The sequence below is a fragment of the Mandrillus leucophaeus genome, unplaced genomic scaffold (genome assembly GCF_000951045.1).
Source record: "Mandrillus leucophaeus isolate KB7577 unplaced genomic scaffold, Mleu.le_1.0 Scaffold378, whole genome shotgun sequence".
NCBI classification, from domain to species: domain Eukaryota; kingdom Metazoa; phylum Chordata; class Mammalia; order Primates; family Cercopithecidae; genus Mandrillus; species Mandrillus leucophaeus.
The window spans coordinates 2,064,857-2,087,051 of NW_012104009.1; the positions used below are offsets into that span (position 1 = coordinate 2,064,857).

General features: G+C 36.9%; 1 protein-coding gene across 1 annotated transcript in view; it reads left to right on the forward strand.

Annotated features, from left to right (window-relative positions):
* The first annotated feature begins 6 nt into the window (after positions 1-6).
* The window catches only part of BICC1 (BicC family RNA binding protein 1), a 368,778-nt gene continuing 346,589 nt past the window's right edge, over positions 7-22,195 (forward strand). The window contains exon 1 of the mRNA XM_011990352.1: positions 7-175. Coding sequence (XP_011845742.1) covers positions 67-175 — 109 coding nt within the window. The 5' untranslated portion in view covers positions 7-66. The remainder of the gene's footprint in view (positions 176-22,195) is intronic.

Consider the following 22,195-nt stretch of genomic DNA (forward strand, 5'->3'; position numbering starts at 1 on the left):
GAGCCTGGCTACCTGGCGGCGCAGTCGGACCCCGGCTCCAACAGCGAGCGCAGCACTGACTCCCCAATGCCCGGCTCCGAGGACGACTTGGTCGCCGGGGCGACCCTGCACAGCCCAGAGTGGAGCGAGGAGCGCTTCCGCGTGGACAGGAAGAAACTTGAGGCCATGTTACAAGGTAGGCATCCCCGGTGTTCTCGGACTCCCCGACTGAGCCTCCAACTCCTTCTCCGACATCCCCACCGCGCGTCCCGGCGCCAGCTACTCCAGCCTACGGCCGGTTTAGCTCCAGGCCCGCTCCCCCGCGGAGCCGGAGGACACCCAGGGACTGGAGACTTCGCGGGACTCCCCACCCTTCCACGCCTCTCAGGTTTCCAGGCGCTGGGGGCCCTGTGCGAACTTGACCGGCTTCAGAAAAGCCGAAGGCCGAGTTTGTACTGGTGCGCCCAAGTTGCGTTCTGGACTTTGGAGATGCCAACTTTAGCCCGGATACCTGGGCTGTGCCATCCGGACCACTCAGGCCGCACAGAGTATGCGTGACCCTCCCCATGCCCTGGCAGCCTCGAGTTCTGTCTCTCGCCGTCTGTTTCACTCGCTCCCCTTGTCAGTATCCACTTCCTCCAGCTGAGGGGCCTTGTCTCGCTATTGGGAAACACTGCAGATGTCAAGGCTTAAGACAGGAGCTCCTGCCCCCACCTCTGTGGTCAAGGAGGGCCAGGATGGGGGTGAGCAGCCAAAGCGAGGGGAGAGTGTGGAGGCAGTGCTCCTGTGTTTGATGACAGTGTTCATCTCTTGACAGGCTTTTAAAACACATCTTGAGTTACATTCAGTCCATAAAAATCTTCCGATGCTATGGGTGTCTGACTTTGTCTTTCGCAACTTAGCATTATTTTTAACTCTTTAATTTCTTTGGGACTTTCCCAGACAGAAAATCTTCAACCATACTGGACCGAAAACAGATTCTGATTTATAATGCGAGTATTGGAGTGAACGTCAAAACGTCCAAGGTCATTTTGACCTTTCTTAAAACCGATAATTACTAGCCTACCTGTGGCCACCGATGTGGCTCATTTCCCACATCCAAAGAGAGAAATGAGTTAGTTTGAATGACTGTTATTCTTAAAATACGTGTACAGTACCAGGCATTAGTCTCACTTGGGGCGCTGGTGAAGATGCATTCAGTAGCTAGTGTTCTTTTATCACGGGAGAGTTTGGAGCTTTTCAAACTTTCTTTGTGGCTTTATGCATAACTTACTTTGATTTTATCAGTCAGTGCATCGCAGTCTGGGAACGATTTAGCCCTCGGTGGAGATGCAGTGGCTTTTTAGAACAATTAAGCAGGTTATTTTAAGAGAGAACAACATGTTTTCCAAAACAATAACTTGGTGGAAACAAATAGCAAGAGTGTTTGGCAGGCGTTTTTTGGATGTGCTACAGGCTTTCCTCCCTTGTTGCTTATTTTTATTGATAAACATCCCTAATGTGTGTCATGTCTTTGTCTCTCCCCTTTCCTCTCTTTTTTTCTAAAATTATGTAACTTTTGAGGAGAGTTACTTCTGTGATAAACTCTTCAAGTAAGACCGTTATAAGATAGATTTGGAAATTAAAGCCGCAGTTGCATTTCAGTAACTCATTTTAGTTATTTTGTCTGTTCTGTGGTTCTATTTGTCTAGTTTCTTTATGATTATAAGACAAATATTAAATTTTTGTGAGGCGTATATTGTGAGATCGTTTGGAATGAACTGATAGTAGCATATACTCATCCTTTTATCAACCAGCTTTCAGTTTTCTACATGAGTTTGGAGTGATATGAAAGAATGATCTGTTTCACCTGCGCACAAACAAGTAAGGACAGTGATGTTAGCTTCTGGGAAGTTCAAATGTATAACCTGAGCTTTATAAGTGGATTTCCTTTTTTGAATTAACTCATTTTCACTTTGAATAAAATGAAATTTTGATGAGACTTTTTGAAAATTTGAAGACCCTTTTGTATTAACAGATGTGATATTACGACCTGAGATGGTTTGAAATTGCTTTGCAGTAATAAAGTTTCTTTTTCAGAAAGTCTTAACATCTCTTAAACAACCGATATACAGTCATGCATTGCTTAACGACTACGACTGGGATACGTTCTTAGAAATGTGTCCTTAGGCATTTTCGGCATTTTCATTGTGCAAACATCATGGAGTGTAGTTACACAAACCTAGATTGTGTAGCCTGCTACACCTACTACCTAGGCTGTATGGTATAGTCTCTTGCACCTAGGCTACAAATAATGTTACTAGGCTACAAGGCATGTTACTGTACCCAATACTGTAGACAGTTGTGGCACAATGGTATTTGTGTATCTAAATATATCTAAACATTGAAAAGGTAATGTGTTATGTTACTATGGCTATGACATCACTAGGCGATAGGAATTTTTCAGCTTCATTATAATCTTATGGGACCATTGTAGTATATGTGATTTGTTGTTGACCAAAACGCAAATGTGAGCACTGGGATCACTAATACCTGGGTTCAAAACCCTATAGGATCTTAGGAAAGTTGCTGGGCCTCTCTCTGCCTTCAGTTTGCCCATCTGTAGAATGGAGCTGATACTAGGACGTTTTCTCTTAGGGTTTTGGGAGAATCGAAAGAGATGATGGCTAACAAAGCTAACATTTGCCCACAGTGTGTGGTCAATGATAAGAACTTAATAAATATCTGTTATTAATAATAGATATTGTATCATGGATTAAAAGGATTTCCAGTGCCTACCATAATGTATGAAATATAGTATATACTCAGTAAATAGTTGGGAAACAAAATAATTTTGCAAGTTCATAATTGCAGAAGTAAGATAGAAACTAAAGAAGTAAGTCTGTCAAGTCAATAAGCATTCTAGTATTGTTAGATATTCTTGGGTGGAAAGCTTTTTATTTGAAAAGTGCCAAGTAAGTAAAGTCTATATTTGAGTTTTCAATTATTATGAATTTGGTTGTGCTATTTTTATATTTACAATTGACTTTAAATAGGTACAGGTTTCCAATTTAAATCAGGATAAATAAGATTATCTGCCTTTAAGTATTCAGAGTGCAATTTGGTGATTGTAATGCTTGGAATTTGTTTCCAGAGAGACTGTCCTGGGGGCAAGTTAATCTTTAATGAGTTGTATTTTTATTAGTAGAGAAATTCTTCTACGCAATGGACCAAAAATTCGGTGAGGTTAATATATGGGCAATAGGGTAGTAGTCAAATAAATGAAATACCATTCTTAGATGATCACTGAAACTTAAAAGAATTGTTACAGATAAAAACCACCGAGCCAACAATGGAGGGAAATATCACTGTTTTTTCTTGTTTTTTTACTGGTGGGTTGGGGTCTAATAATTACTTCGACACAACCATGCAGAGTATCTGATGTTTTTGCTGTAAATGAAGATGATCAGTTTTATTAGTTTATAGTTTTATAAATGGAAATTTATTTTCAATTTTAGATTTTTGATGGGTGTTGTAAGCCTTGGAATGAATATCATAGACAGCATTTTTAATGATAAAGAAAATCCTTATATAATTTCTTTATTACTGATCTTCAAATGTAAATTTCATGCATCATGTGAAATAATAGTATTGATTTATTTAAGTCAATTAAATTTTAGTTAAAGTTATGAGTTATGTATCATAACTCACATTAACTCAAATGTGAATTATCAGGGAGGGAAGGGAGGAGAGTGTTTTAGCAGGAAGTCTGGGAGAAAGTAGGAAATAATTGAGTCAAGAGAATCAGAGATACAGTCTTGTTTGCCAGAGTACTGAGGCAATCACAGGGTTCCTATATTAATACTTTTCTTTTTAAAAGTATTTTTCCTTGTAAAAACATATATGTGTACTACAAAATTAAAAATTCCCACATATAACACAGCACTTCAAAGTATTAAAAAAAAACAAATTCCCACATAAAATTCAGAAGCACAGGCATTTTCAAAGTTTGGGAATCCCTTCTTTCAGTAGAGAAAGTAGTGAGTGTTAAAAAGTGGGACCTGTAGTGGGGAGGAATGGCCTATTTTCATGAAAGCAGATTGACATCTGGTGGGGTTTTATAACTGCTGCCAAAGACTTTAAGAACCATGTTGCGTTTTTGCAATGATAGGCAGAACTGGAGTCATTTGCTACTGGTTGGTTGAGTTAGCCACTAAAACAGAGGTTGCTGTACATCACTGATTAACAGGAGGAGCAGCAACTATGTTATCTCTTTATTTCAGCAAACTTTAGTGGATTTTTAAAATGATTTGATGAACAGATAATAATTTAGATTTTTTTTCATGAGAGTGGGAAGAAATATGAAGCCAAAAATGTATGAAAATGGGGGAGTACTGAAAGTGAAGATATAGAGTAAAGCTTAAATAAACAGAGTTTTCTAGCTAATGCTTGATCAAGGCTAATAAACAGCAAAAACAAATCAAATTAAGTTTATGAGCTTAGAGATTAAGAGCACAGGGCTCTGGTCCAAATCTAGATTTGAATCTTGATGCTACATTTTAATAGGGAGCTTGGGAGAATCCATCACTTGCGACTTCATTTCTCAAACGGGGCAGTTAATGGTAGTACTTACCTCCTGAGGTAGTTTTGACAATGAAGAGGAAAAAAGTGTCTGTAAGCCATCCCAGTGCTGGCAACATAGGAAATGCTGAATAAGCTAACAACAATATTCACTGTAAATCACAATGTATAAAATGCATATTCTTATATTGATCATGAAAATCAAGTATATTGGAAACTTTAGTTTGGTCTTAAATTATCTTATGATTAATGAACGGGCACAGCTATCTAAATATTATTATTGGCCTTCCTGGCAGCTTGCCATGTGTCAAGTATACTTGTAAAGATGGGTGGGTAAACATTAAGTAAAGCTCCATTAGACATGAGTGTGGAATTCTAGATTTTGCTCAGGATGAGGGCTTTTCACCCTTTTTAGTTGTAAATTGTTCTTGCTTTGAGTGTTTTTCATTCTTTGGTCCTGAGCCATTCACTTCTAGTATGGTTTACTAAAGACTAGCAGCAAAATCAGTTAATCTCTCTTCTAGTTGTAAGTTGTTCTGAATTTGTGTCATTCATTGGTGTGTAGAAAGAAGCTTTTTCGAAGAAAATACTCTGCCTGGGTTAACATGTTTCATTTGCTCACCTGTAAAATGGGGATAATAATAGTCCCACTTTATGGGGATATTGCGAACACTGAATGTGAGAATGTATGTAAAATGCTTAGCTCAGTGCCAGGTTCATGGTGCTTAATACACATCAGTTCAGATGCAGCAGTACTGTCTCACATGATGGATAAAGATTTCAAAACACCAGAAAGCAAATGCTTGCCAAGTCTTCTTTTCTTTTTTCTTCTAATTGCGTGTAAATCCTTTGCGTGTGTGTTGGGGGTGTGTGTTTGATGTGTTTTAGTGAAAGTCTTCCTCAAAAAATTAGAAAAGTTTGTTATGACAATTTACTTGAGCCAGAGAGCATAGTTGAAATTAAAATTGCTTTGTAGGTTAAGTGAAAAAACACATCAGAGGTTGTATATAGCTTGGCAGTAAAGAGCCCAGGAGCTGCTTTCAGACTAACTTGGATTGAGGAGGTCCTCACTTCGCTTCTTGTACAGTTCTATGAGGATGCACTGAGAGGGGCGGTAAAACCTCATGCTCACGGGCATGAAGCAAGCACTCTCAGTCAGTGTTATCTCTATGAAGACTTGGGGGATTTTGGTGAAGTTGATCATTGATGAATACATAGCTAGAGAGGTTTGTTATACCAATGACTTTTACAGGCAAGAATGTATTTGGCTGCGACTAACAGGAAACCTGACACAGAGTGGCTTAAACAAGCCAGGGGTTTGTCTTTCTCACCTAATGAGAAGTCTGAGGCTAAGCAGTCCAGGCTCCAAGAGCTGCTCAAGGACATCAGGAGCCCAGTGTCTTCCCTCTTCCCTGCCTCCACCATCTTCAGCCTGTGACTATTTGCCTTATTTTTGCACTGCGGCTGTGGCTGTGTCTTGAGGTGTGTCTGTGGTTTATGCAGGTAAAAGGCAGAAGAACAAAAATTATTTTCTCTTAGAGATTTTTCCTTTTTATGTGACAAGGAATTCTCTCTCCTGGAACTTCCATCTGTACTTCTTTGGCCACCTTTTGCTGCAAAAGACTCTGGGAATGTATCTTCTTTTTCCAGCCTCACTAGTGGAAGTAGGCAAAGAAGAAGGGGATCAGAATGGACGCTGAATATTTTACCCCATATTTTCCTCACAGTGGGCAAAGTGAAGGAGCATTGGGACCCAAAATTGCAAATTGTGACTGACACCAAAGCGTACCTGTATCAGACACTTCGGACTGTGCTGATAATCCGTAGGAACTTATATTGTTCAGTAACATTATATATCAGTAGAATTTCTTTCTTTCTTTTTTAAAATTATAGTTTTTTTTTTTCATCAAGCAGCCCCCAAACCAGAATAGGTTCTGAGAGGCCCCCTAGAATTTCTTTCTTGGCGTAGTCCAGAAATAAACCTAAATACCAAAGAGGAAACCAACTTTGATCATCCAAAGCTCTTCTCATCATGTTGCTCCTTTTATGAACAGAACCTAGGGCCACTGAGTACTGGAACTATCTCTAAAAATTCTCCATTGTTTTCTCCATGTCAAATTTTTTTTCCCATAGAAAATTACATGGTATAATAAAAATGCTCATTTCACTTTTTATTACCTTAAGATATCCTTTCTGTCCTCCCTCCTCCCACCTTCCACATATGTCAGATTTCTTTTAGAATTGACAGGTACACTGTAGTTCATGCCTTGCCCTTTTGGCTTTTCATAGATTGGTCACTTAGGTATAATCTGGCCAACAAAGCCAGAATTTGTTCAGAATCATTTTGGAGACAGTTTGATAGAATTATCATCCCATGTTTTGTCTTTTGAAATTGTCTGAAATGGTGAGCTAATAAAATAAACCAGTTGACTCATTCTTAGTTCATTTTAAGATACAGTTCTTACTTAAAAAAATACATAAGGTAATAGTGACCATATATATTCCTTTATATGAAATACTTAATAAATTACCAGAAATGAGGCCCAATTTTAATGCTAATTTATAGTGGTTTTGGTGTGTAGGGATGATCTTGGCAAGAAAATCTTGTTATGCTGCAAAAGCCACCAAATTCAATGTCTAATCCTTGTTGTACTACCATCTGGGGAAGTCTCCAAAGAGCACAAAACCATTAAAGAAACATTGTGGGTGCTATACATTTGTAAATCCTTTTCCTACCGGTCAGGCTACTAATAACTGTGGATGATGAAAGCATTTGTATTTGTAAGAAGTATTAAGTCGTGTTGCCATTTATGATGCTGGCATATAAAAAGATAACACTTAACACTTTCTAGGTATCAGGTAGTTTCCCTGTTATAGTGAAAATGATAAACCACACATTAGTCTGTATATTGAGTTGATCTGGAGCTTAACTGTATCTTTTATATAGGAAGGTGATTAAACATAGGATGTGAAAATTAGCCATTGCTGTTTTTTCCGCCTTGATTTTAAAAGTAATTCAAACCTATATAGAATACTTGAAAGTATAAACATATGTAAAAAGAAAAACCAAAAGTCATCTCTAACTCCAGAATCCAGCAATAACCACTGATGATATTTTAGGATTTTTTTTTCCTGGTCTTTTGAAAATATGCCTACACATAATTTATTTTTGCCATGCATATTGAGTTTGTACCATATGTCAGGTGCAGTGTTGAGCTTTGGAGATGCAGATGAAACCAAAAGAGTTACTGGCCCTACCCTTCTGTGACTAAAATTCTACACCGGGATCTTACCTCCTATCTTTTTCACTTAGCATTGAATCATAAGTATTTTGTGTTTCATTAAAGGTTCGTGAAGAACATGGTTTCAAATGTCTATATAATTCTCTTGTTGTAGTATACTTTGTTTAAACACTACAACATTCTAGAATATTTTTAGGTGGCCAGACAGTGGAATGAGCCCAGTGTTTCTACTCAAGACTGCCCAGGATTCAGATCCTATCATTAATTAGCCGTGTGGCCTGGGACAAATTAATAACTCATTTAGCCCAGGCTTCTCATCTCTAAAATGGAGATAGAAAGTATCTATCTTCTAGGTTGTGAGGATTAGAAATACTGTATCCACAAGTGCCAGGTGCAGAGCAGGTACTCAAGATATGGCAGATGATAAATATTTAGCCCGCTGTCCCAACCACTTCTGCCTAAAAACCTTTTATACATTTTTGATTATTCTCATAGGAAAAACCTTATGAGTGAAATTTTGGGGAGCAAAGGACATGGAAATTTTAAGGTTCCTGATCAATTTTGCAAAATTATTTTCTGGGAAGTTTTGCAGGTTAGGCAGAAGAGACAACAAATCTGCAGGGTATCTGCTCCTTATACTTGCGGCTCCCACAGTCCATTATTAGAAAGTAGTTGAATTACTAACATAGAGTTAGATCTTTGTTTTGTCTTTTTCATTGAAAAATTTAAGTGAATTTTATCTTACCTGCTTAGCATGTCTGTGGATCAATATTTTTTAAAAGTTGTGGGCATGAAAATCCCCTGGGGAATTTTTTTTTTTTCCATTTTTGAGGGGGTAGACTCTGGGCTTCCCTCTCAGATTCCAGCTTTGTAGGTTTGAAAGTGGTGTTGGCAGGATTGGCATTTTGAAAAGAATTCTGTGAGCCTAGTGGAGATGGTCCCAGGATCACACTTTGAGAAACATTGCAAGGTGGTTAGAGGATGGTGAAATCATTGAAGTTAAGAATCAGTTCTTTTCTTTTTTTGATTTCCTTTACGCTTGAAGCTAGTACTTTTTCCACATTATTAAATCATCTTGAAGAATTTTAGTCTGGGAAAGTAACTTATAACTGGCATGTCGTTTATAGTGGCTTGTTGTAAGGGACTTGGGGGAGGAGCATAAATCTGTATATTCTTGTAGAGGGCAATATTGTCATATTGCACAGTAGGCTCACAATGCATTGTTTTCCTGCAGACTCCCATTAAGTTAGGCATAATAGATACCTATGAAATATATTATGAAATAATTTAAAAACACACTTTTTATTGTAGAAATTTTAAAAGCAATATGAGGAAGTTTTTAAAAAGAAAAATAATCATCAGTACTATCTCACCATCCTAACAACCATTTTCATTTTTCTGCCTTGAATTAGAGTTTATGTAGTTGCTAATATAGTATTTACTGCTTTGTATTCAGCATTTTAATCTCTTAAATGTTTTCTGTATTTCTAAGCAGTTTTCAGAATTAAAATTCTGTGGTTGAATACATTTGGTTGAAAAAAATTTTTTATAGTTATGAACTACCTTATAATGAACGTAATTACATAGCTTTTTTTTCTTTGTGACTGTATTCTGAGGAAGAAATTTGACGAATCTGAGTACTGAAGAATGATGGTAATTGCAAAAGCAGCAGCCAGTTTGTATTGATCTCTTACTTTGTGTGAGGCATTGTCCTTGGTGATTTATGCCTGTGTGGTCATCTCAGCCACAACTCATGAGATACAGATGCCCATTGGGATCTGTATTTTACAGGGAAAAAAAAAAAGCTATAAACACTTTAAATTTGGAGCTCTGCTTTCCTCTTGGAATTCCAAGTAGATATAGTTTTCTTCTTAGGGTTGTTGTAAGGTCTATACTTTTGTATGTTGTGGAGATGTATCATAGCTGAGTTTAGGATGACAAACCACCCTCCACAATAGGTTACATTGCTTCTTTTTTTAAAATTATACTTCAAGTTCTAGGGTACATGTGCACAATGTGCAGGTTTGTTGTATATGTATATATGTGTCATGTTGGTGTGCTGCACCCATTAACTTGTCATTTACATTAGGCATATCTCCTAATGTTATCCCTGTCCTCTCCCCCCACCCCACGACAGGCCCCAACGTGTGATGTTCCCCACCCTGTGTCCAAGTGTTCTCATTGTTCAATTCCCACCTATGAGTAAGAACATGCAGTGTTTGGTTTTCTGTCCTTGCGATAGTTTGTTGAGAATTATGGTTTCCAGCTTCATCCGTGTCCTACAAAGGACATGAACTCATGCTTTTTTACGGCTGCATAGTATTCCATGGTGTGTATGTGCCACATTTTCTTAATCCAGTCTGTCATTGATGGACATTTGGGTTGGTTCAAAGTCTTTGCTATTTTGAATAGTGCCGCAATAAACGTGTATATATGTCTTTATAGCAGCATGATTTATAATCCTTTGGGTATATACCCAGAAATGGGATGGCTGGATCAAATGGTATTTCCAGTTCTAGATCCTTGAGGAATCGCCACACTGTCTTCCACAATGGTTGAACTAGTTTACAGTCCCAGCAACAGTGTAAAAGTCTTCCTATTTCTCCACATCCTCTCCAGCACCTGTTGTTTCCTGACTTTTTAATGATCGCCATTCTGACTGGTATGAGGTGGTATCTCATTGTGGTTTTGATTTGCATTTCTCTGATGGCCAGTGATGATAAGCATTTTTTCATGTGTCTGTTGACTGCATAAATGTCTTCTTTTGAGAAGTGTCTGTTCATATCCTTCGCCCCCTTTTTGATGGGGTTGTTTTTTTCTTGTAAATTTGTTTAAGTTCTTTGTAGATTCTGGAAATCAGGCCTTTGTCAGATGGGTAGATTGTAAACATTTTCTCCCATTCTGTAGGTTGCTTATTCACTCTGATGGTAGTTTCTTTTGCTGTGCAGAAGCTCTTTGATTAGATCCCATTTGTCAGTTTTGGCTTTTGTTGCCATTGTTTTTGGTGTTTCAGTCATGAAGTCCTTGCCCATGCCTATGGCCTGAATGGTATTGCCTGGGTTTTCTTCTAGGGTTTTTATGGTTTTAGGTCTAACATTTAAGTCTTTAATCCATCTTGAATTAATTTTTGTATAACGTATGAGGAAGGGATCCAGTTTCAGCTTTCTCCATATGGCTAGCCAGTTTTCCCAGCACCATTTATTAAATAGGGAATCCTTTCCCCATTTTTTGTTTTTGTCAGGCTTGTCAAAGATCAGATGGTTGTAGATATAGACCAAGGGAACAGAACAGAGCCCTCAGAAATAATGCCACACATCTACATTGCTTCTTGAGTGCCCTGCTGAAATGCAGAGGATCTTGGTGTCAGGCTCAGGGCTGGGTTAGAATTCTCAGTGAGAATGCAGGTGTTCCAAAGCCCTGCCTTCTACTAACTTTGGTTATGTTTTCTCAGTTTCTCCCTTTACAAAACAGAATAATAATATGTCTCATGTAGGGTTATGATAACATTTGTAGGGCTGGCACACAACTGGTGCCCTGTAAATAGTTCGTATTTTTCAAATTCATATTCTGTTCCTCTGTGGAATCTGGCCCAGAGCTGTGAAAATATCTGGACTGTGTTTATAGAATAAATGACCCATGATGGATCTGGATTAAAAAGTTTGTTTCATTTTGGGCTAGCGGACCTGGCATTGGCCTCCTGGAATGGAGCTTAAAGCAAAGTCACGTGCTCTGCCTTAGGAAATGCCTAACACTTCTGCCTTACCCAAGTAAGGCAGAGCAGTTCTCCATAAGCAAGATGATCTGTCTTCACCCTCAATCTAGGCAGTATGTAGAATGTTTTACTTCTAGTGATAGTGCATTAGTGTGGAGTTTTGAATGAGGATATGCAAAACTTAATTCAAGTGAGGTTAATGTTAATTATGTTTGTATCTAATTTGGATTAGTTTTATAAATTGAAATTTGTCAAGGTTAATATAATTTCAGTTTATTTCATTGCAGACATTGAACTATCTTGTTCTTAGAATAATACATCTCTAGATACTTGTTTAAATGTGATTTCAAAGCATCTCAGATAAGAGATAATCCATTCTCAAAAATAAGAATAGCCTTTTATGTTAGCTTGCTCACTGCACTAAGATTATCATTGAGTTATTTTGAGTTAGAGGGAAATAAACCACTTCTGTCCACAGAATGTTGATTAGAAGTCAGGTGCCCTGAGTTCATGACCCAGTCTTACCACCGACTTGGCCACCTTGGACAACCTCTCAGGGTTTTGGATTAGATGCCCCTTAGAATCTCTTTCAGTTCCAGTATTCCAGATCTTCTGCACAGTAAACAATACAAACCCAGTGGTACTTTGAACGTGGTGTTAGAAGCTGAGTTAGTTCTCCATACATGAGTATCTTTGATAGGGATTCGCCTTGATCTATACCACACCTGAGCATTCACAGCAAATGGGAAATGTGGTAGAAAGAGGATAGTTGAAGTGTGTCTTGGCTTTGGAGAGGCAAGTACTCGTCAGACAGCTAACCACACTCTGTTTTCTAACATCTTGGCAGTCAAATATGCAACACCCTGAATTCTGTGGGCTAGATCTTAGCTAATTTAAGGTTTTCTACAGTAATTGAGCAGAGATTACAGTGTAAATCATAGTTGAGACTTGTTGGTGTTAACATACTGTACTAGATAAACAACAGATTTTATGCTTCCTCAAGTAGGATCTTTTTGTCACATTTTCCTTTTCCTCTGCTAATATGTCCAGTTATCAAGCTTCATGTGCCAGGATTGATATCTAGCATCTAAACCACTAGAGTTGCAGAGCAGGAAAATGTAATGTTGTGCATTAGGGTAAAATTTCAATAAAAAATAAAGACATCTGTATCTGTCTAGATTTCAAGTATTTTAACACTTGTTTTAATTGCTTGTTGATTATTGAGAACTAACACAGTATTTCTCTTATTCTGCACAGAAGACCACTAGATCTTGAATTATCTACGTTCTGAGTTGGTCCCTTTATCATATTATGAGTTTTTTTTTGTTGTTAAAAGCATCACTTAAAGGCAATATTTTGATAAGATTTTATCTTTTTAAATTATTTCATATAATGATTTAACTTCAAGCCAGAGAAATGTGTGTTTGGCTTGAATGTTGTAGGAGGAATCATGTAAAGAAATGTTTATTTTAATCGGTGGGGGGGCTGGAATTTTTTTTTTTAATTAAAACATTTTATATGGGAAAAGGAAACCTGAGATTATCATAGAGCTAGAGAGTTTTTTTTCAGGGATCTATAATTTACTAAACCATTGTTGACACTTACTACCTACACAGAAAGATTATCTTCAAAATTTTTATTTACTATCAGTAAATGGATGTCTGAGATGCATTATCTAAGTAAAGCATATTTGACCAAGTCAAAAAACTGGGCTTTAGCAACAAAACATTATAAAAATGGATCTGAATTTTAAAAGTTTTGCATAAATGATTAGCTTTCAAGCTTGTGAAAGTTTTTTTTTTTCCATTTTAAATCATTTGGGACTAGTGAGGCCATCTACGATGGGAAATTGTTGGATGTATTAGGCAAAAATCATGAGTGCATATTATGGGACTGCAGAATTAAATGAGGCCCTTTACCTTTAAAAGGAATATAATCCAGTGGAAGAGAGGAAACCTATCTGTATTTATTAATAGAAAAGAAAAGGAGATCACATAGAGTAAGGCCCTGATTAATGTACATCATAGCCTGGGTCACGTACCTCCGCCCCCCAAGACCAAGAAGTGAAATGAGGGAATTGAAGAATCAAATAGAAAAAGGCAAAGCCAATACAATGATGCACTATTTAGTTTGTTACTTCTGAGGATGACTACTACTTCTGGTGAGGCCCAGAAACTGTATCCCTAAATTGTCCACCTATGGGATTAAAAGGAGAGGCATTTGTCTGTCAGCTTCTGTTCCCTCCTTGAGGAGAGTCAAGGGTTGCCTTCTGGGGCCTTGCCTTTCCTGCGATTCTGGGTTAATACACTTAAGACGTACACCTATAGGCATCCAACAAGCTCCTAGGGAAGGAATAAAGTATGTTTAGTGTAAGATTGAGATGAGACATTGTTACCCCAAAGTGGGTTGATACCTATGCAGAACTGTTTACTGTAGCCTCGCTGGAATCAGAGATGAAGGTGAGATGGCATATAAGATTGTGTGTCCAGTACTATGTCTTTATATACTTTAAATGCAAACAAAATTCAGAAAGGGAGAAGTGGAAATGGATGCTTGAGATATTTTATACCTTTGTTCTAAATCAAAGAAACTTCCTTACTGTAAATTCTTGGTGTAGAGAATGCTTTATGAGATTACAAAAATAAGCCTGTCTGCAGTCAGCAAGATGGAGGAATAGGAAGCACCAGACTTCTACCTCTACAGAAACACTGACTTAACAATATATGGTCCGATAAGGCCTGTATGAGAAGGCCAGAAATCAGTTATAAAGTCACAGAACTCCAGTTTAAAACCAAGAACCACGGTTTTGAAACAGGTGAGAAAAACTGTTTCATTTCATTGGAGTCAGCCCCTTCCCCAAGCTACCACAGCTAATGATGAGGAAGAAAGGTCCAGTGACTGGTTTCTCCCTTGGGAGGAAAAGAGTAAAATGGAATTATGTCCAGTGTTCTGGCTTTTTGAGACTACTCAAGTGACTGGTTTCTGCCTTGCTTGATGGAGTACTGATGAGGAATAGACATACTTTGGATGCCTGGGGGCTGCTGAGAACAAGAGAGCTCAGCGGTTGGTGGCAGCACCAAAATACCCGTAGTACTGCAGACAGACACCAGGGGGTGCAAGAGACTATAGACTCCTAGAAAAGAAACCAGCAAACCTATTCTGGTTGTGAAATTACACACATAGGCTCAGAAAAAAATCATCTCTGTAAAAGGTTTGAGAGACCGCCATAATCTCTAGCTGACCTGATTGGTGAAGGTCTTTTTCCATCCAAAATCAGTCTGTAAAGACTGGAAGAGGTGACTGTTTATTCAAATACAAAAATTACAACAAAATATAAGGCACACAAAGAAACAGGGAAAATATGGCCCAATCAGATGAACAAAATAAGTCTCCATAAACTGACCCAAAAGAAATGGAGATCTATGAATTACCTGACAAATAGTTTAAAAGGAACATTTTAAATTAAGTTCAGTGGAGGAAAACATATACAGTGAAACTGTGAATAAAATGAGAATATCAATTAGGAGATAGAAACGGTAAAGATCCAAACAGGAATTCTAAATAACCAAACAGGAATTCTGAAGCTGAAGAATACAGTAACTGATTTGAAAAAAAAAGTTACTATAGGGGATCAATAGCAGACTTTATTAAGCAGGAGAAAGAATCAGCAAACTCAAAGACAGGTCATTCGAAATTATTGAGTCAGAGGAATAAAAAGGAAAAGGAAAAATGAAGAAAGCCTAAGGGACTTATGGGACACCATGAAGTGAAACAATAAATGCATTATAGGAATTTCAGAAGAGGAATATAGAGGAAATGAGGGACAGAATATTTTTCAAGCTACGATAGCCAAAACCTTCCAAATGTGAAAAAGGAAATAGATATCCAAATTTAAGAAGCTCAAAGGACTACAGTCATGATGAAACTAAAGAAATTCACACTAAGACACATTATAATCAAACTTTCCAAAAACAAAAATCTAAGGGCAGCAGGAGAAAGGCAATGTGGTGTATACAGAGACTTTCCATAAGAATATCATAGATTTCTCAGTGGAAGCATCACAGGACAGAGTGGAATGAGATTATATGAGGAATCTTCAAAAAGTTCATGGACAGTATGTATTATGAAAAAACTATGCATGGATTTCAAACATTCTTTGGCACTAAAATAAACTTCTGCTAATTTGGATAAGACATCAGTTTGAAAAGAGTCCCCATCCAGAGCAACGTGTATTCTGCTATCATTGAGGCAAGAACAAATATCAAATTTATGGTGAAGCACGGTGGAAGAATGGTGAAATTATTGATACTTTACAAAAAGTTTATGGGGATAGTATGCCTAAGACATCAGCTGCTTTCAACTCATTTTAAGAAGGGATGAGATGATTATGAAGATTGAAGCCCGTGGCAGCAGATAATCCACATCAATTTATGAGGAAAAAATTCATCTTATTCATGCCTTAACTGAAGAAGAGCAACAATTAACAACAGAAGCAATAGCCAAATACTATATGCATCTCAGTTGGTTTAGCTTACACAAATCTGACTAAAAAATCAAAGTTGAACAAACTTTCCACTCAATGGTTGTCAAAACTGTTATGCTTAGATTAGCTGCACACAAGAGCTTTCAGTGAAAAATTCAAACAATTGGCATCAAGATCCTGAAGCATTTCTTGAAACAATTGTAACAGCAGATGAAACATGGCTTTACCAGTGCAATCCTGAAGACAAAGCACAATCAAAGCAATGGCTACCAAGAGGGGCACACGGTCAAGAGAAAAAGTCATGGCAACAGTTTTATGAGATATTCAAGGCATTTTGCTTGTTGACTTTCTGGAGGATCAAAAGAAAATAACATCTGCCTCCATCTCAAAAAAATAAAAAAAGAAAGAAAATAACGTCTGCTTATAATGAGAGCATATTGAGAAACCCAAAGCTTTAGAAGAAAAGTGCCTGGGAAAGCTTCATCAGCGAGTTGTTCTCTACTGTGACAGTGCTTCTGCCATTCCTCTCATCAAACAGGGACAAATTGTAAATAATTTCCATTCGGAATCATTAGGCATCTACCTTACAATTGTGATTTATTCCTTTTGACTTCTTTTTGTCTCCTAATTTAAAAACATCTTTAAAGGGTATCCATTTTTCTTCACTTAATAATGTAAAAAAGACCGCATTGATGTGGCTAAGTTCCTAGGACCCCCAATTCTTTAGTGATGTACTAAATGGTTGATATAATCACTTACAAGAGTACTGGAACTTTTTGGGGCTTATGATGAGAAATAAAGTTCATATTTTTAATTTTTATCTTTTAATTCAGTTTTCCATGAAAGTTTTGACATCCCCCTCATCTATACAAAGTGCTGAAGAACAAAATAAAAAGTGACAACCAAGAATAGTATATATGGCAAGACTTTTAAAAGTGAAGAATAAATAAAGACCTTTCTGGATAAACAAAGGGTGAGGAATTAATTACCATTATGCCTGCCTTTTAAGAATTATTGAAGGGAGTTTTTCAGGTTGAAACAAAGGGATACTCGACAGTAACATGAAAAGATATGGAAATATAAAGCTCTCTGGTGAAATACTCATGGAAGATGCACCAGAAAAAATGAGAAAGAAAGAAAAACATGTCACTACAGAAGAATCAATGAAATAGAAAGGAAAGCAGAAAGAGATGCAAAGGTGGACAAAACCACTACTAGCCTACAGAACACAATTAAATGATAATAGTAAGTTCTTACCTATCAGTAATCACTTTAAATGTAAATTGATTAAATTCCCCAGTCTAAAGACATAGAGTGGCTGAATGGGTTAAAAAAGAACAAGATCCAACTATATGCTGTCTACAAGACACTTTAGATATAAGTACATACACAGACAGAAAGTAAAAGGATGGAAAAAAGATATTCCGTGCAAATGGTAACCCAAAGAGATCAGAGGTGTTCTTGTTTATATCAGACAAAAATAGACTTTATAGAAAATTGTCACTAGGTAAAGGAGGACATTAAGTCTCCCCTTACCCAAGATAGCAGATTGGAGGTATTGCCAGCATGCCTCTCCCACTCAAAGTAGTGTGTAGAAATTAATGCTCTGAACTTTTTTTCTTCAAGAAGCAACATAGGAACTTAACAGAAAAACAAAGGAACTACAGACTGTTTGAAAGAAACAGTGGGCAGCAGCCTATAACTGTGAACCAGACTGAAAATTTCCACAGGAAACACTGAACCTGCTCACACAGCAAGCATATCACTACTACAACAAGCATCTGAGAAAAGCATCACGCAAAGATTCTCTGTAACCAAGAAACTCATACAGAGTCTTCACCACTGAAAGCACCTGGAGCCAAAGCTGGGTGACAATAAATTATAAACATTAATGTCACACCCACAAGGGGAATAAAATAAATAAAAGCCTCAGTTAAATGAAAAATAAATTCAAAAATAATGAGAAGAAATAGTCTACCCAAATTAGAAGGAACCAGAAAAATAATTCTGGCAATATGAAAAAACAGGGTTCTGTAACACCCCCCAAAAACCACACTAACTCTGTAGCAGTGGATTCAAACCAAGATTAATTCTTTGAAATACCAGTTAAAAATTCAAAAGGTTGATTATTAATTTACTCAAGGAGATACAAGATAAAGGTAAAAACCAACACAAATTTAAAAAAACGAGGATATCAATGAAATTTTTTTTAAAGAGATAGATATTTTAAAAGAAAAGCAGTCAGAACTTCCAGAAATGAAAGACACACTTAGGGTAGTACAAAATGCAGTGGAAAGTGTTAATAATACACTAGATTAAGTAGAAGAAACATTTTCAGAGCTTAAAGACAAGGCTTTCGAATTAACCCAGTCAGACAAAAATAAAGAAAAAAGATTTAAAAGAAACAAAGTCTCCAAGAAATATGGGATTATGCAAACCAGCCAAACAAAGAATTACAGGTTTTCCTGAGGGAGAGGAAAAAACAAAAAGTTTGGAAAACCTATTTAAGGGAATAATTAAGGAAAACTTCCCTGGCCTTGCGAAAAATTTAGACATCCAAGTAAAAGAAGCCCAAAGAAGTCCTGGAAGACTCATTACAAAAAGGACGTCACCAAAGAACATAGTCATCAGATTATCTAAAGTCAATGTGAAGGAAATAATTCTAAGAACAGTGAGACAAAGCGTCAGGTAACCTATTAAGGAAAACCTATCAGGCCAACAGCAGACTTCTCAGCAGAAACCTTACAAACCAGAAGAGATTGGGGTCATGTTTTAGTCTCCTTAAACAGAATAACTGTCAGTCAAGAATTTTGTATCCAGCAAAACTAAGTTACATAAATGAAGGAGAAATAAAATCTTTCTCAGACAAGCAAATGCTGAGGGAATTTGTCAATGCTAGACCAATGCTACAAGACATGCTAAAAGGAGTTCTAAATCTTGAAAGAAAAGATTGATACAAACCAGGATAGAAACTTTTGAAACATAAAATTCACAAGGCTTATAAAACAATAACACAATGAAGAAAAGAAAGGATCTCAGTAACAATCAACATTATGGCTGGAATAGTACCTCACATCTCAATACTAACATTGAATGGAGATGGTCCAAGTGCTCCATTTAAAGATACAGATTGGCAAAATGAATAAAATTGTCACAAACCAAATATCTGGTGTCTTCAGGAGACACACCTAACACATAAGGATTCTTATAGACTCAAGGGAAAGGGGTAGAAAAAGATACTTCATGCAAACGGAAACCAAAAGCAAGCAGGAGTAACTATTCTTATCAGATAAAACAGACATTAAAGCAACAATAGTTAAAAAAAAAAAAGGCAAGGTCATTATACAATGATAAAAGGATCCATTCATGAAGGAGATAAAATAATTCTAAATATATATGCACCTAACTCCAGAGCTCCCAGATTCATAAAGCAACTACTACTAGACCTAAGAACAGAGATAGACAGAAACACAATAATAGTAGGGGGCTTTCACTCCACTGGCAGCACTAGACAGAGCATTGAGGCAGAAAGTCAACAGAGAAATACTGGACTCTAGAACAAACTGACCTAAGAGATATTTACAGAACATTCTACTCAAGAACTACCCAAGAACTGCAGAATATACATTCTTCTCATCAGCACATGGAACATTCTCCAAAATAGATCATATGTAAGCCACAAAACAAGTCTCAACAAATTTTTTTAAAAATTGAAATCACATCAACCATATTCTTAGACCATAGCAGAATAAAATCAGTTCCAAGAATAATCCTCAAAACTGTACAAATACATGGAAATTAATCTGTTCCTGAATGATTTTTGGGTTAACAATGAAATCAAGATGAAAATTGAAAGTTTTCTGAAATGAATGATAACAATGACACAAGTTATCAGAACCTCTAGGATACAGCAAAAACAGTGCTAAGAGGTGTTTATAGCACGAAATACCTACATCAAAAAGTCTGAAAGGTTACAAATTGACAAGCTAATGTCGTGCCTCAGGGAACTAGAAGAAGAACAAACCAAACCCAAAGCTAGCAGAAGAAAAATAACAAAGATCAGGGCAGAATGAAATGAAATTGAAAAGACAATACAAAAATCCGTGAAACAAAAAGCTGGTTATTTGGAAAGATAAACAAAACTGATAGACCACTAGCTAGATTAACCAAGAAAAGAAGAGAAAAGATTCAAATAAGCTCAATTAGAAGTGAAAATGGAGACATTACAACTGACGCCTCAGAAATATAAAAGACTTTGAGATTCCTATGAGCACCTCTATGCAGACAAGCTAGAAAATCTAGTGGAAATGGATAAATTCCTGGAAACAGAAAACATCCTAGATTGAGTCAGGAAGAAATAGAAATTCTGAACAGACCAGTAACAAGCAGTGAGATTAAATCAGGAAAAAAAGCAAACAAACAACAAAAACAAAAACAAAACAAAACACCTGCCAACAAAAAAAGCCCAGGGCCAGATAGATTCAAGCCAAATTCTACTAGACGTTCAAAGAAGAACTGAAATCAATTCTACTGAACTATTCCACAAGATGGTGAAGGAGGGAGACCTCCCTACCTCATTCTACCCAGTCAGTATCATACTGATATCAAAGGCAAGAAAGAACCTAGCAAAAGAAGAAAACTACAGACCAATATTCCTGTTGAATATAGATGCAAAAATCCTCAACAAAATACTAGAAACCGAACGAAATAGAGCGCCAAAAAAAAAAAAAAAAAAAAATCATCATGGTGAAGTGGGTTTTATTCCCACTTTTCCTTTCTCAATAGGTGAAGAAAAACCATTTGATTCAATCTAGTATCCCTTTATGATAAAAATTCTCAACAAACTAGGTGTAGATGAAACATACCTCAAAATAATGAAAGCCATCTATGACAGATTCACAGCTAACATAATACTGAAAGGGGAAAACTTGAAAGAATTCCCCCTAAGAATGGGAACAAGACAAGGATGCCCACTTTCACCACTTATATTCAATATAATACCGGAAGTCCTAGCCAGAGCAATCAGGCAAGAGAAATAAAGGGCATCCAAACTAGAAAAGAGGAAGTTAAACTTATCTCTATTTGCTGATGATGTGATCATATACCTAGAAAACTCTGACTCCTGCAAAGATTCCTAGATCTGATAAATGAATCCAGTAAAGTCTCAGTTTACAAAATTAATATACACAAATCAGTAGCAGTGCTATATGTACCAACAAGAACCAAGCTGACTATCAAATTGAGAACTCAATTCCTTTTACAATAGTTATACAAAAATACCTAGAAATATACATAACCAAAGAAGTGAGACATCTGTACAAGGAGAACTACAAAATACTGCTAAATAAATCATAGATGACACAAACAAATGGAAATACACCCTATGCTCATGGATTGGAAGAATCAATATCGTGAAAATGACCATACTGCTCAAAGCAATCTACAGATTCAATGTAATTCCTATCAAAATGCCAACATCGTTTTTTTCAGATAATTAGAAAAAACAGTCATTCACATGGAACCAAAATAGAGCCCAAATAGCCAAAGCAATCGTAAGCAAAAAGAACAAATCTGAAGGCGACATCACATCACCTGACTTCAAAATATACTACAGGGCTATAGTTACCAAAACTGTATAGTACTGGTAAAAAAGTAGGTACAAAGACCATGGAACAAAATAGAGACCCAGAAATAAAGTCAAATACTTACAACCAGCTGATCTTTGGCAAAGCATGCAAAAACATAAACTGGGGAAAGGACATCCCATTAAATAAATGGTGATGGGAAAATTGAAGAGCCACATGTAGAAGAATGAAACTGGATTTCTATCTCTCACCATATAAAAAAATTAAGACAGATTAAAGACTTAAATCTAAGACCTGAAACCATGAAAATTCTAGAAGAAAACCTGGAAAAAACTTTTCTGGACATTGGCCTAAGCAAATAATTTATGACTAAGGCATCAAAAGTAAATGCAGCAAAAACAAAAATAAATAAATGGGACTTAAAGCTTCTGCACAGAAAAAGAAATAATCATTAAATAGATAACCTATAGAATGGAAGAAAAAATTTGCAAATTTTGCATCTGACAATGTATGATGAAGGGGTGGCCTGCCCCTCCACACCTGTGGGTGTTTCTCGTTAGGTGGAACGAGAGACTTGAGAAAAGAAATAAGACACAGAGACAAAGTATAGAGAAAGAAAAGCGGGGGCCCAGGG